The 15,769-nt window shown below is 45.1% G+C and overlaps 1 protein-coding gene across 3 annotated transcripts; it reads left to right on the top strand.

The window, feature by feature from the left end:
• The first annotated feature begins 7,892 nt into the window (after positions 1 to 7,892).
• nod2 (nucleotide-binding oligomerization domain containing 2) lies at positions 7,893 to 15,459 on the top strand. Of its 3 annotated transcripts, XM_053865013.1 has the most exons (11): positions 7,897 to 8,028; positions 8,123 to 8,869; positions 9,057 to 9,177; positions 10,137 to 11,895; positions 12,019 to 12,102; positions 12,176 to 12,259; positions 13,473 to 13,556; positions 13,618 to 13,701; positions 14,267 to 14,350; positions 14,870 to 14,953; positions 15,056 to 15,459. In XM_053865013.1, exons 2-11 carry the CDS (start codon positions 8,384 to 8,386, stop codon positions 15,126 to 15,128), a joined length of 2,943 nt encoding a protein of 980 aa, XP_053720988.1. In that variant the 5' UTR covers positions 7,897 to 8,028; positions 8,123 to 8,383; the 3' UTR covers positions 15,129 to 15,459. The 3 variants fall into 3 exon arrangements, with proteins under 3 accessions (XP_053720990.1, XP_053720988.1, XP_053720989.1); XM_053865014.1 differs by having other exon boundaries at positions 7,927 to 8,869; XM_053865015.1 differs by lacking the exons at positions 12,019 to 12,102; positions 12,176 to 12,259; positions 13,473 to 13,556; ... (2 more) ...; positions 14,870 to 14,953; positions 15,056 to 15,459 and having other exon boundaries at positions 7,893 to 8,028; positions 10,137 to 11,896.
• Positions 15,460 to 15,769: the final 310 nt, after the last annotated feature.

Below are 15,769 nucleotides of genomic sequence, written 5' to 3'. Positions count from 1 at the left end.
CTGAGGGTTCTCTCAGCTGTCTCATTCCTCCGGTGCTGGATGACATGAAGCCCGGCCCGCAAGGCTCCACTGGACTCATAACTCAACCCTCTCTGCTGCGTGGAGCCTTGTCTCTTTAACATGTCACATGATGATCAGAGGTACAAACAGGTGGCGTGTTTTCCATCCCAGCTCCACATAACCATCATGCCATCACTTGTTGACTGGTGATGCCTGAAGGTTTTGGGTTTGATCCCAGGCTTCTCAGATGATGTGTTAAATTGTCTTCAAGCAAGACTTTGGCAGAGGGTGAAGTTGCCTTGTATGAGACCTCACCATCAGTAGAACCATTGTTCGGCATGTGACCAAGCTTCCAAACCAGATGATAAATGATGTGGCAAAATTCCTCTTGTGGAGGACAGGATCTCTCAGCATGGTTTGGTCCGTCCAACCCAAATATTTAATCTCTCCAGCTTGTCTTCGGTCTGCCCTGGGTCACCCTCCCTTAGCTGATGACTGGAGGCAGCCATGCATTTGAGATGACCTCTGGATATGGAAGAGGAGCAGCTCTAGAGCCTCCTCTGGTTGAGGAACAACTTCAATCCAGTGCACACTGGCCGAGGCAAGTATTAATCCCTCAACAGTAAGTTCAGGTGTGGATGTTGACTAAATAAATAAAGGTTGTCTTGGACGACTGCGCCAGACATGCACCAGTTAGACTGGAAAGGAGGATGGAATACAGAGGTCCGTTGTCTTGCTGTTCTTCAGAAGGAATTCAACCATATTCTAGTGCCAGTTGGCCAGGTCAACACCAAATCCTGTGTAATATTGAGGCAAACATGTAACCGCCTGCATGTGGATAGTGAACTTTATCCATTACAGAAAGCTCTTCACAAAAGTAGCTAATGGCTACATTCAAACATACACTTTTCCACTGAATAGATTACTGCGGTTGTTCAATGGCAGCTGCTGAAATTCAGTGGCTGGATGTTGCTATGCCTACAGTTGGATTTCATTAAAGCGGAAAACCAAAACTCCTTTTACTCCTGTGACTGGACCTGAGATTCTATCCAGAATGTGATATCAGACATTAAATATTGCTGGCTAATGTTGTGGCTTGTTTGGAAACTCATTCACCACTTCATAACAAAAGAGACACTGAGATTAGATTAGAATGTAATGTATTAGATTAGATCGCCTTTATTCACCCCACAATGGGGAAATTGAACAGCCGCAGACATTCAAGACATTAAAGACAAACACTAGAATTAATGATGTACATTAAGTAACAGTTTACTTAAGCAAACGTACATTGAATAATTAAACAAGTTAACAAACATAAATAAAGTAATGCCGTAAAAAAAAAAAAAATAAGGACACTGTATTCATATATGAAAGTTTGGAGAGCAGTTGAACTGTGCGTTGACATAACGGTGACTTCTGATCAACTGACTCCAGTGCTGAGTCATCAATGATCTCATACTTCTGCTTCTAAATAAAATTATTACTGCTTTGTCTAGTTTCACTACTTCTTAGTACCTGAATAAATAATGTGGTCTAACTTGCCACACTCAGTCTCACTTCCTCAGACAACCCTCGCAGCTCCGCTCCTAATTCTCTTTCATACTTCTTCATGAATTTACGACATGTTTAAACATCAGTGAGATTCAAGTTGCATTTTGCATCGATACGCCAGTCGAATAGCTACATTACGTGCCGCGGTGAACGACATTTCAGAAAGTATTTTTGTTTCCTTCCTTTCTACCAGGCTGATTCATGTGAGTGAGCATTGTTGGTGTGTGAAGTTATTATCCTCTTCACTCCATCTTAACGGTGGTGTCACAGTGGGCTCCCAAATCTGTCTGACCACAGCTGCTCACCACGCCACGCTCGCTACACGCACACACACTTTCATCTGCAGCTTAGCGGCTTATCTCTGGTCGCGGCTCCCACAGAGTGTCCGCCTCTTGGCAATGCGATACGCCTTCCTCTCACCAGCGCAGCTATTTGTGTCAGCAAAGCCGTGTAACCAAGACACTTGTATCCTCGTTACAAATGGTTTCCATTTTAACACAGTCATTTTGGCGCTGTGCTACACTTTTTGTCACCGTTTAATTTTACGCTTTATTTCATCCTCTGCAATTATAATAATAATGAAAATGTGTTGTTTTGTTTGAGTTGGGACTGTGATGTATCTGAATGTGAAGACTACAAGGTGCCAGACCTCTCACATACCGATGGCTACCAATATTAACAATCTTTAACAAAATGTGGTTTCTGTCATGTCCGCACTTTGTTTGTCTGTTCATTTTTGGTATTCTTCGGTGATTTGTCTCATGCTTTTATTTTGTGATCTCCGGTAGCTCTCCTGTTTCCTGTTCCTTCCTTCCCCCAAGCTTCACAGGCGACACAGCTGGCGATTAAGCCTCCCAAGGATATGAACCCATCGACGCCTGCTCTTGTCGCCAGATGGTTGCTTCGCACTCCGTGACGGTAAACTCTTCCAAGACGTCCAAGACCTCTCGTTCCTTTTCCTGACTTTTCTAAATCCAGTGTGCGCTCGAATTCCTATTTAGCCGCTTCCTTTGTTGCTCAGTCTCCCTCGCGCCATTTCCTCGCTGTTTTTCCCCTTCGCTATTCAGCCCGCGTGTAAGCAGTTTTACAGTCTCACTTTTCATTTCTCTTCGACGTAGTTATTTCCTCGTGTGTGTATGCATTTTTCCACCACAGAGCGCTTTCCGTTTATTGAGCTTAACTCCGTGCGTTTTGTGTTCTCCTAGTTATTCAGTCTTCATTCTAGTCTAGTCTATTCAGTCTCTCTTTCATCTACTCTCGTCTCCCGTGCCTTCTGTCGACCAGCACTTCCTGCACTTGGGTCCCTCCTTGAGAAACCATGACAGTTTCCTCCTCAAGTAAGCAACACAACCACAAACAACACAGTCCTTGCGGTGGTTATGCTTGCGCCATGATGAAATACCCGTGGGCTGGTGGCCCCTTGGCTAGCATGCACCCGGACTGTCCATAGACTGGCCTGGGCCTCCCTGGGTCACTGTGCCCAGCTGAACACAATGCCTGGCGTCACATTGTCAACCAGGTAGGTAGGTCCTGATCAACAGACAGTTCTGGCTAGCAAGGTCCAACAATGGACCTGCGAGACTTCGTTTGACTCAACAATCAATGCCTCCTCTCCCGATACTTGGGAGTTGTCCCTGGTACCTAAAGTACCCAGGACTGTGTCTTGTGTCCCCGTGTCACTCCAGGGTGAATTTGAAGTCACCAAATTCTCTATGCTTTTGGAGAACATGGCAGAACCTCAAAGAAACGCCCTAAGTTTGTTCTGTGACGCCCCCCTCCTTTATTGATCCCTGTCCTGGACCCTTTAAAAAGGCTGAATGGACCACATCAGGCACCTTCCCGATTGATAGAGTAAAATTTTAGTTGTGCCCCTGGAGTGAGATCATGTTGACTAGAGTGTAGGAAACGAGGGTAAACGCGGGGCCGCCATCAGATGTCACGCGTCCTTTGTTTGCCAGCAGATCCTCTAGAGCTTTGAAGTATGGATCGACGCAGCGGGGTGCCAGCTTGTGTAACGGCGAGATGCTAAACTACACGACTGAGGAGGACACGAGCGGGTCTATCACCGACGCAGGAGCACAGAGACAAAAAAGGCAAATCCAATGATAATGTACATCTGTTCCAGTGCATTTATAAGCTTTGAACATTTTTTCATGTGGGATAAGTGGATCCTTTTTTCTTACAGAATCTCACAACTTCAAAGGAGATTGGCTTTGGATAATGCAAATGATCGAAATATGCTGGTTAGTGCTTACTCAAGAGCATGAAACGAGTGCGGGGACGAGGGGGGGTTGAATTAATGCTAATTGGCATGGTGGTCTTTTATGTGTGGGGAACGGGGGCAAAAATAAAACCCTTCAATTATTGTCAACTTGATTCAATTAGAAAACAAGATGGCAAAAAACTTCGATGAGATGTTTTGTTTTTAGCTTCATTCTTCGGAGTAACTGCTTATTTACTGTGTGTAGTATGTACCATTTCTGAATATTCATTTTGTTCCCGATTTTTAACTGAGTTTCTGATTCAAATACCTTATTTTCCACCGAATAATTTTTAAATAATTGATTTACCCTGAAGGACGAAGCTGCTCTATTGCCCCCTACTGGCTCTATTGCCCCAGTCAGCCGGGAGAGCAGCCGACAGTCGAGTCCGCAACACAAACCCTTTGAAAGATTTGCGGACCCAAATGGTATCCAAAGTATCTGCTCCTGGTTCCATTATCACAATTTCTTGAAAAATTATTTGAAAGTCATTAGTTGTCTTGTCGGACAGACCCATGACCCCATGACCTCCTCCAGAACCAATGTAAAAAGTCCCATTGGTGGTGAATATATGAAGGCACTCTGTACTAGAGAAGCTACAAGTCTGGCCTGAATTTTCTTTTTTTTTAGTTGACACCAATCAGCAGAGTCAGTCGTGGAAAGCAGTTTCTGAGATGATCCCTGATCCGTGGTGATCTGATAAAATGTGTGTCACAGGAGCGGAGGGGCCCGGAGAAAGGTGCTGAGCTGACAGTGGCAGGAAGAGCAACAGGAACCAGCGGACATATTGGTGGAGTTTGGTAGTTTGTGTGGACTAGGGGGAACCAGAGAACCAGTTTAATGTTGGATGTCATGAGAAACCTCAGTTCTAGAACAGACCTTGGAAACTCGAACTGCTAGTGAACAGCATTCTAAAAAGCGCTGAACAAAGACAACTGTAGTCTTTCTTCTAAAATCATCAGCCACGTGCATCAGGATTTGCCATCTTGTAAATAGTTCAGTTCGACTTTACAGCACACACCACTTTGTTTATTCCAGGCAAAGCTCATTAAAATGATTCACGACTCTAGCTGCACCGGGACCGGCGAAGTGCTCACTCAGAAGACAAATAGTTTTATCTTGTTCATTGATCATTCTGGGGGCTTCCCCTGCTGTCCCTGCTGCACTATCTTTAGATGACAAAGTGTGTTCGCTTCTGCATCTGCTTGGTGACTGATGATGTTGTTCGACGTTGTCCTGCACTCAGAGGAAATATGGACATGAATACGACAAACTGAAACAAGTCTTTGTCTTGATGGTGACATCCAGCTAAAACTCTATTCATGTTCTTGTAGAAATGGATCTTTGACATCATACAAGTTGTCTGCCAGGAACAGCAGGAAATAGACGGATCAAAAAATAATAATAATACATTTAATTTAATTTAATTGAACATTTTGCTCTCCAGACAACATGTAATCTTTGTAAGTGCAGGAGTTCCTGGTCCACTGATCACACTGATGCACAAGACACGTGGCTGCTAGGATGATAACAACAACAACAACAAACATGGAGGAATCCCTGAACAAAAGCAAGCATTTCAGGGATGTTTTTTTGCTACCCAATGGCCAGGGTTTCCACCACTCTGAAATATACTTGAAATTCATATAAAATTGAAATTCTTATAGAAATATTTTCAAGACTTTAAAAGAGCTTTAGTTTAAATAAGGCGATATAAAAACTTGAATAGAGCCACCATCCTGATTTATTGTCAAACTGATGCAAAATAAACAATGTTTTGTTGTTTAAATCTATGTATGAATCCATCATTTGATTCAGTAATATACCAAAGTCATTCAAATTGAAAAATGTGGCCACTTGTAGCAAATATTCTTATACCCTGAAACTGTGATTAATTGAGATTAATTAATCACAAATTCTCTAACTAACTAGATGAACTTTAATCGAATCCCACCCCTAATATTTGCATATGATATAAATATAGAATTTAAAAAGATGTGCCGTGTGAATGAATCACTGGACATCAATAGCCTTGATAGTGTGGTGGCTTGCATGGTCCTTGACTGGGCTGAGTGGACTGATACCAGAAGTAGAATGACAAGTGGGTTCTGACTGCAGTTCACCTGTCATCATGGCAAAGGAAGAATGACAAAAAGTAAGCTGCAGAACTGTTGGGTTCAGGAAGTAGACAACTGCTTCACTTAAGTCTGACAGTGGGCTGTTCTCGAGCTGTTTCTGTGTGTGTCAACGTAGTGTCATAGGGTCCATCAACTGCCATATATGATGCTCATATAAAATGCCCCCAAACCCGATCATCTGTGTTGCGTGTCATGACCCACCACAAAGGTCATGGTGTTTCACCGCAGTGTTTTAGCCAGTGAGAACTTCATGAAAGACACTTCTGTGGATACATGTTTATGCATCAAGGAGAAAACCAGAGTTTTCAATGTCATGAGTCAAAGTCGGTCACTAAAAGGGGCAGAGGATGTAACTTGACACTGAACTCACACAGTCACAGTCCCATCTCAGAAACCGTTGTCCTTCAATCGGCCCAGGTGTCGAATACACTACTAGTTACTACGATACTAACTAACCCACCCTGCAGTGATAAAAAACGCTGTTTATTTATCTGAAGTATGAATGTCCAAGTTTGGTAAAAGTATCCAGATAAACATGAATAGATCATCGATGAAGCCTTTCAGTGGCTGGAGTCAAAGGATGGATTTGTCTTCAGCTGAACTCATCTGATCTCATTCCGTGCTGCTAAATTTGTCTGACATCCAACTTTTCCATATTTTCCATTTGCACTCTGGACTTCTGGAGGACTCCAGATCTATGAATAAAACAAGTCTCTCTAAACTTGCGTTGGTTTTGAGTAGATCATTGGAGCTCTTTCTTTCTGCAACATGAAAGGCGGCTGCAGCTCTTTGAAGTGGCAGCATGCTGTTTAAGGTACAGAGTGAACGGCGAGATGTCAAGCTGCACGCTGCCTCTGTAGTTTACGCTGAGTGCTGCACAGAGCTGCAGATGAAAGGCGCAAACAGAGTTTGATAATGAATGTCCAACAAGTAGGAGCCATCTAAGACAGCGTGCGCGCAGCAGGGGGCCGGGCCTAACCTTGAGCGCAGCACCCCAAACCTTGGGCAGATGCCGGTGCCCCAACTCCTTCAACTCCAGCGCTCACCTGAAGACAGGCGGGCTGTTAGATGTGAACTTTAATCTTCCAGGTGATTGACAGACACCCACCCACACACACATACATACTGGAGGCGCCTGTTGTCCTGAAAGAGAAGCCTTCCTCTCCTGAGATGTTTTTGATCAGACTTTTTAATTGTTCTTCCCCCGATGCATTTATACATGAGGATATTTACATCTTATGCTTTAAAGATTTTCAAGGTCATTATTCTGAGTTCTACCCCACTGAGAGAGAAGCATCCGGAGAGTCGGAGTCCTCGGGGGAGACCAAGGACCAGGTCAGCGTAGATGGGAAGCAATAGCGTTTGATGGAAAACTTCTTTTGGACACACGGAGAGGACCAGGAGTGTTGAGATTCCAGGAAGGAGGAGAGGAGGAAGGCTACCAATGAGGTCCATTGATGACGAGGACAGGCGTGGCTAAGTTGGTGGAAGAGGCTGACTTGCTGTGTTGACCCTTGTAAGGTCAAAAGAAGAAGAAGAAGAAACAATCTCCTTTCTCTCAGACAACTAAAATGAGTCATGCTCATGCAGCTCTGACCATCGACTGTGACCTTCTGGGATGGCAAAAGGTGTGTTGTAAATAACCACAGAAGGGTTATGGGTTCAGCGGCCTGGAGGGAGCAGAAGGGGCAGAAGAAGTACCATGCTCTCCTCTGGCTCAGGAATATCTTCGGAGGAGAGCTGAAGTATCCATCACCTGGTGGTGAACTCACCTTAAAGATCAGGTGCTGAAGGCAGGTCTAGATAGGAGGGCATCTTGGAACCAAACGCGCGGAGTTCGCGTCAATGAGCCTGAGCATAGAAGACTATGTGATAGCGCGCTCTGGTGGCCACATCTTAACCCTACAGGTGACAATCCTGGCTGCCACTCCTCATCACTGCTTTCGTCACTTCTTGCTAATAACCGCACTTCTGCTTTTGATTGAGATAAAGCTGAAAAACAAGACTGTAACAGGGGCAGGCCTGAGCCGTCGCTCGCTGTCTGCCCTGCTTTCGCTTCCACGCGTTGAGTAAAAGTGGGTTTTTTTCTTTTATTACTTCACTTCTTGCCTTCGACACAATTCCCCGTTATTTATTCCCTTTCACTGTCACGCGACTGGCCTTGTTCAGGAAGGATCTGGCAGGGGCGCAACTTTCATTTTGGAGTGGAATGAGGAAGAGGAAGGCTCGTTCTCTCCAGGCGACAGAGGGAGGGAAGGAAACGCTGCGCCGAGGTGGTGAACGTGAGTGATCGTCATCCTCTATATAGGTCGTCTTCCCCGGGAGTCATTGATTCCACAGGTGCTTTTCCATGTGCGCGTGCTGACATGTCTTGAGCGCGTGCGTTTCTCTCTGGATGCCTCTGAGTATGGAAGCTGGCTGCCAGAAAGCATGTGCGCCAAGGAGCTCGTGCTGAAGCATCGGACCCAGATACTGGATGCACTGTGCGACAGTGGCTCAGCTGAGTACCTGGCGAGGGTTCTGGACCTTCTACTGGCCCACGGGCAGGTCCAATGGGAGGAGTACCAGGCCGTTCAAATCCAGAGCCGGACACTTTACAGCAACGGGAGACAGTTGCTCGACCTAGTTCACATCAAAGGCGAGCGCACCTGCGAGCTCTTCCTCTGCGCCCTGAAACAGGTTCTTCCTGAAACACTGGCAGCGGGGCTGCGATTCGATGGCTCGGGTTCAAATGTGGCTGAGTCAGAGCCCGCTCAAAGCTCAGCAGCGCAGACGCTCTTGACCCAAAGACCGCGCCTGGTGGGCCTCCTGCAGGACTGCGTCGATGGGGCCTTGGACACCCTGGTCGGAGCAGGACACTTGACCTCAGTGGACTGCAGCCAGATTCAGTTGGCAATACACACTCCCTCTCAAAAGGTATGATAAAAAAAGGATATAAAAAAATTAGAGAAAAAAAAAAAAAAAAAAAAAAAAAAAAAAAATATATATATATATATATATATATATATATATATATATATATATATATATATATATATATATATATATATAACATAGCAATGCCAAATGTAATAGTGCACTGGGATGTGCTTCATGTTTACAGGCAAGGTGCCTACTTGACCATGTCAGAGGCAAAGGAGAGTCAGCAGCTGAGCTTCTCCTGCAGTATGCTGAACAACATCACAACTCCGCATCAAAGCAAGTGACAGTCAAACCTTCTGCAGGTAGTAAACTTGTCCTGGGTGGATGACACTGTAAATGTGTATATAAAGGATGCAACGGCATCATCATATGGAGAAATCCTTGCTTGGCCATAGACAGGTCTGGAGCTTTTAGAGAAAGACAGTGAGGATATGATCACTCAAGAGAAGTGGCATGAGTGATAACAAAACATGTTATCATTTTAAGTGGAATACTTTGTCACATGTTGAGCCAATGTGTAGCCTTTGAAGGATCTCTATTTGCGTTGCTTCAAGAGGTTTCGTCCATCTTTACTGATGACCAAGGTAAAGGTAAATAGTTTTGCAGTATTCTCGACCAGCCTCTTTCTCAAGACTGCAATGTCGAGGTTTTGGTTTCCCGTTAGTCTTGGCCAATTCTTTTGTTGAGACCAGTCAACTCAAGACGGCAGCTGCAGTGAATAAAAGAAACAAAACAAAACAAAAAAAACACTAAGGCTTGTGTTTCCCAAGGTAAATGCAACCGTGTAAGTTGTTTGTTTGGAAAAACTGCCACTTATTTGCCCACTAATGAACTGTGCGTCGTAGTGAAAGGCCAGGTCTGGCAGTGAGAGTCAGCCTAGCTCCAAATTCCTCCTCCAAACATGGAGTGGTAAAAACCATGACAAACTAGAAGGTCATACACTTGAATCCCAATGTGTATCAACTTTCTATCTCTATCAATTTATTTATTCATATATGCGCTCTGTCACTGCACAGTGAGAATATGGAAAATGCTCATGTTCTACACTGATTTTGGTGTCACTCATAGACTTGGTCTCACTCCACCTTGGTCTTGACTCAGTCTTGGGTTAGGTAGACGGCTGCATTAGTCGACAAATGAAGGAATTGAAATCGCTATGATAGAAATAGATAGAATAGACAGAAAGTCGTATTTGCGTCAGTCGATTAATGAGGAACGCAAAATATCATTTTGAAATTCACGGGAGTGTTTTGTGCTGCAGGTTTTTTGAAGTACCGCTCGAAGCTGTGCAGCTCTGTGACAGCTCAGTCGTGCTTCCTCAGCACCTATGGGGGGACTGGTCACATGTCGTTGGACGATATCTACACTGAGGGCGAGATGGAACTTTCACCGGACAGTACCGACGGGCGAAGAGCTTTGGCCCTGGAGGATGTTGTCGGCACCATTGGCACTGTGAATGAGGAGGCCGATGCTGTGCTGGTGTCTGGCGACGCCGGCAGTGGGAAGAGCACTTTACTGCAAAGGCTTCACTTGCTTTGGGCGCGAGGGGAGGCCCTGGTGGAATATCTCCTTTTGTTTCCCTTCAGCTGCCGAAGGTTGAATGCGGTGGAACAAAACATGTCAGTTAAGGAACTGCTGTTTCAGCAATGCTGCTGGCCTGACAGAGAGCAGGAGGAGATCTTTCAGTACATCATCGATTACCCGCATCTTGTCATCTTCACGTTTGATGGCCTCGACGAACTGAAGCAGAGCTTTTCAGATGAGCACAGAGTCTGCTGCCCCACTGAATCAGCTCCTGTGCACGTGCTGCTATTCAACCTCATTCAAGGATACTTAATGAAAGGCGTGCGAAAGGTGGTGACAAGTCGGCCTGAAGCCGTGGGCCCAATGTTAAAGAGACACCTACGCAAAGAGGTCCTCTTGAAAGGCTTTTCCACGAGCGGCATTGACTGTTTTGTGAGGAAACAGCACAGTGATCCCACAGTGGCCACAAAAGTTTTGGGTTCACTCAAGGCAAACACTGTGTTGCTCGGACTTTGTCACAGTCCAGTTCTCTGCTGGATTGTCTCCCACTGCTACAAAGAGCTGCTGGGCTGTGGGGAAGGCAGCCCCCAAACTATCACTGATGTTTACTTGATGATTTTACAGCATTTCCTGCAACACAAAAGCTCTCAGCGGAGCAGCTCAAGGTGGTTACAAGAGCACCAAAAGGCAATCTTGCATCTTGGACAGCTTGCCTTTAAGGGGGTCAAGACTTCATGTTTCGTCTTTACTGCCAGAGACTTAGACGCTTGTGGCGTCAGTGAAAATGACATCCGCTTGGGTTTCCTCGTCCAAAGTAAAGATATGTCCTCCAGCCAGAGTAAACGGTATGAATTCCCTCATCTGACCCTGCAGTGTTTCTTTGCTGCTCTGTATAGTGTTTTACCCAGCAATGGTGATCGCTCCAACATCCTAATGCTCTTTGACATGAAGGAGACGGGAGGCGCTTGCTTCAGGGCCTGCCTCCTCTCCCCGGACCAACAAAACCGTCTGTGCGAAAGAGAAGTCATGGCGTCGGAAACCTCCAATCTGCAGATCACAGCCACGTTTGTCTCGGGACTGCTCTCGCAGAGACATCAGAGTCTTTTGCTTCAGTTTTGCCCCAGTCACGTGATAGAAAAGAAGGTCAAACAGGTAGCTAAATCCATTTCCAAAGGAATGCAGAACCACTTTAAGTCCATCCCTCAGCCAGTAGAGGGAGAAAAGAAGAGCATGCATGCCATGCCAGGGTTTGTCTGGTTGATCAAGTGCATCTATGAGATGCAGGAAAGCAAGATTGCCAAAGACGCCATGGTGAAGCTGGAGGTGGACCATTTAAAACTGGTCTACTGCAACATTGGCCCCATGGAATGCACAGCACTGGCTTATGTGCTGCAGCATTTGAAGAATCCTGTGGGGCTTCAGCTGGACAACAATTCAGTGGGGGATGTTGGTGTGGAGCAGCTTCTTCCATGTCTGCACATCTGTTCTTCCCTGTAGTAAGTGTTTTTAATATATACATCCAAACAACATGTAGTTCTGAGCACGACCCGCTGCAGTGCGGGTGTGTGGTGAACTCCATTGCACTGAAAATGACTTTCTTGGCTTTGTCACCTTGCTAGCCTCAGGAACAACAACATCACGGATGAAGGGATCCGAAAACTCATTGCCAAGGGTGTCCAGTGTGAGAGCTTTAAGAAAATTGCGTGAGTGTTGTCTGGTTAAAAGTCACAAGGTTGTGATGCATAGGTAACAAGATAACAATTTTGTTTCTGTTAGACTTTTCAACAACAAGCTGACTGATGCCAGCATGTCAGACTTCGCTCATCTCCTGAAGACCAAGCAGGACTTTGACTCAATCAGGTCAGAACGGCCAGACCTGGAACCTATATGCAAAAGTGACAAATCGTTTTAAAGTGTTTGTGGCCAGAGTCTGTTCTCATTCCTGTCTCCGTTTAATCAATGTAACTTCTTGTGTACTTTAGAGTAGGAGAACTCAATACTCAAGTTACTGACGAGGTGACTATATACTGCAATTGAAAAAGAGACTGGACATGCGACCAATTCAGTGCATCGACGATCTGACCACCCGGCTAACAAGTTAGAGTCCTGACCTTTGAGTGTTATTTGGCCTGTGGGAGAAATGAGACTGCCCAGACCAAAACATGGTGACTGCACTGTGTGACTGTGACTCATCGTGATACTTGACAAAGGGTGTCAACTAAGATCACTCACCAAAGGAGAAAACAGGGGCAAAGGAATGTGCAACAGCATTGATTTGAAGTACAGTGGTACCTCGGTTTTCAAAGGTCCCGGAATTCGAACAAATCGGAGTTCGAACAAAAATTTAGAGATTGTTTTGCTTTGGATTTCGAACGAAAATCCAGAACTCGAACACCCCCGAAATAAGCCAGAAAAACATAACGCGCGCGGACTGTTCAGCTGACCCACAACGCGCTTTGTTATTGTGTATAACGCAGCCTCTGTATGCAGACGTGTCCTGTTGGCTCCATTTACTGACTGTTTATTCTTCATATTGAGGTGTAAAACCTTTCCTGTCTGAGTGTCACAGGGGAGGTGCTCGCTCTCTACACCTTCGAGGCTGGAGCGCGCACTCCAGGGTTTGATGTCCTGTTGTGGGCTGGAGCTGGGACAGGGATGAGGCAAGTCTGGGACAGAGCGTTACTTGGTTTATGACTTTGTCACAGCCAAACTGCACAGAAGCGCACATTCAGAGCTGGACACGCACCGGGCACCTCTTCACTTCTGGAGAGACGTCACTCACTCACCAACCCCTCCCACATGCAGCGGCCACACACATAGAGGAACAGCGCACCTGCAGCAGACACTCTACATTCACTCCTACAAAAGCCTATTTTAAGGCTTGGAACGCATTATTTCTTTTTCCATTCATTGTAATGGAAAAAATCGATTCAGATTTCGAACAAATCGCTTCTCGAACGGCCGTCTGAAACGGATTGTGGTCGAGAACTGAGGTACCACTGTATTTGGTTCAACATAACCCACATGAGCTGGCTGGTTGTGGACAATAACCAGATATTTGTGTCTGTTTCAGACTTGGAAACAATTATATCACAGAGGTCGGGGCCAAACGGCTCGCCGAGGGACTGCGTTGCAACTCCTCCTTGAAGTATTTAGGGTGAGATATTCCATTGAAACTGAATCCAGTGTCACTCCTGACTTTGCATGTTTGTCTATAGACTGTGGGGCAATAAAGTCGGTGACGACGGCGCACAGGCGTTCGCTGAGGCACTGCAGGGGAGCGACACTTTGGTGTGGCTTAGGTAAGTCTTGGAAGATATCTGAGAAGTGGTATTTGTGATGCTACACAGCCTGTCCGGGAGAGTGTAGCTAAAGTTGTGGGTGATCTCAAACCTGGCTAAAGGTGTGGGGCATCAAAACGTTGCACCACACCTGATGTTCATCAATGTCTGGGCTTCTGATTGTATGTAGAATCGTACTACTACCAGACATGCGACTTGAGCTGCAATGAAGATGCTATTTAAGTTAATGATCGAAGGATACTGTCATCTCTAATCTGTCATTAAAACTCTTTAGAATAACCCAAGATAGTGCCATGCAGTGGACTCTGAAAGGCGATTAGCACAGCTAGCGTGTTTTCATTTGACTACGTCTTCTCAAAGAAAGTAAGTCAATGCCAGATATTAAATACCACATAAATAAAGTGGTGAAAACAAATGGCAATACTAATGTGTAGGGGCTGCAGGAAATAATGTTGTTCACCTGAGCAATTTGTTTAGCAAACAGCTGCAAATCAGAAGGTTGTATTTTATTGTATTTAGGGCTGTATCACTGAGCTGTGCTGTACTCACTGTCGTTTCTATGCAGCTTGGTTGGAAACAACATTGGCAGCTTGGGAGCGTGTTCTCTTGCCAAAATCATCAAGAACTGCACATCACTAGAAGAGCTATGGTGAGTGTGACCCAGTCACCTCTTCAGTTCTGGTCCTTTCAGGAGGTGCATTCACCTGACACAAGCCGTTCAGAGGTTAGCAAGCTGTGGAAAAGTATTGAACTTTCGATTTATGGTGTCAATACAAGCCCAAAATGCGTATTTTAGCCACAGATGGAATTCAATCCCTTTATCTTGAGAGTCACTCCATTGACTCGTCATCCAATTTTGAATTGATTTTTAGATTTCTACCTGTTTCAGTGCGAAAAGTGTCACATCAATGGAGTGTTATTGTTGTTGTTATTATTATGAGTAATGTGCTGTTCAGTACAGACCCTGAACAGCTACTGGTATCAACGATTTAGAGCATAGACTGGAATATCGAAACATCATTGGACACTGTACATTTCCAATCTGAGCTTTGCTAAGCTGCTGGAAGCCTGCAGTCTACAAAGATCAATCTTCTCATTGCTCACCACCAGATTGTAGCTACACTCTAGCCATCAGCATTCTTCAACACTCTTCTTTCTCCCCTCTTAGGTTGACAGAAAACCATATAACCAGATCAGGAGTTGAATGTCTGATCGAGGCGTTACAAGAAAACACTAAAGTGAAGTCAGTATGGTAGGTAATACACTCCAAAGCACACTGAAGCCCACATCTACAGTGGTTGTCAGAAAAATTGAAAGTCAAAATTAACGGATGATCTTTATTTGTGTGCTGCAGGTTGAGAAAAAACAATCTCAGCTCTGAAGAGAAGCAAGAGATGGCAAGCCGGGAGTCAAGGCTGATCTTCTGATGATGGTTTCAAGTTCTGATGTAACTTAGTATGGAACAAGTGTTAACCTGAAAGGTATTAAGTCGTTGCCAAAGCTATTGGTGGATTGATCCTGGGAGATAGCCACCTCTTTTTTCTGTGGCACTGAAATGGCGCTGCTGTGAAAGGGTGGTAACGCTGGAACAGTTGCATGAATATTTGTGTTTGCTATTATTTATTTCCATTTTAACATGCTGAATGGACACCGTGGAACACATGCGCCACAAGCTAGTCCTGCACACTTTAAGCGTGAGTCAAACAGGGTGTGACCTCCCTCATCTATGGGTTGGATGAAATGAAAACATTTTCTAAAGGTGTGATTTAATAAACTGCTGCAGTGTTTCCAGATTTTTGCTCGGTTATTTGATCGACGTCCAGCGGCAGTCCCAGTCTCTGCATGCTCCTTTCAGTTCTAATAATCAGGAAAACATGCCAAGTGTCATGAATGAATTGTCATTTGTTACTTTCAGGACTGTAAGATGCTGGAAAACCTTTTTAGGAATCGAAAGTTCAAGTGCACGGTTTGGTGCTGGGAATAGGTGGAGTTCCCCAGCAGCGATGACTCATTCACTCTCTCATCAACTGTTCATGATACTTCATGATAACTCATGAGGAGTTGTGAC

Source organism: Synchiropus splendidus, chromosome 5 (genome assembly GCF_027744825.2).
Source record: "Synchiropus splendidus isolate RoL2022-P1 chromosome 5, RoL_Sspl_1.0, whole genome shotgun sequence".
NCBI lineage: Eukaryota > Metazoa > Chordata > Actinopteri > Syngnathiformes > Callionymidae > Synchiropus > Synchiropus splendidus.
The sequence above is the reverse complement of the archived record's forward strand: the minus strand, read 5'-3'. Positions and strand labels throughout refer to the sequence as shown.

Coding starts and splice junctions, on each gene's coding strand:
- nod2 (XM_053865013.1), top strand. CDS start 8,384: ATGTGCGCCAAGGAGCTCGTGCTGAAGCATCGGACCCAGATACTGGAT. Junction 11,896..12,018: donor CACATCTGTTCTTCCCTGTA/GTAAGTGTTTTT, acceptor TCACCTTGCTAG/CCTCAGGAACAACAACATCA. Junction 13,557..13,617: donor TCCTCCTTGAAGTATTTAGG/GTGAGATATTCC, acceptor GTTTGTCTATAG/ACTGTGGGGCAATAAAGTCG.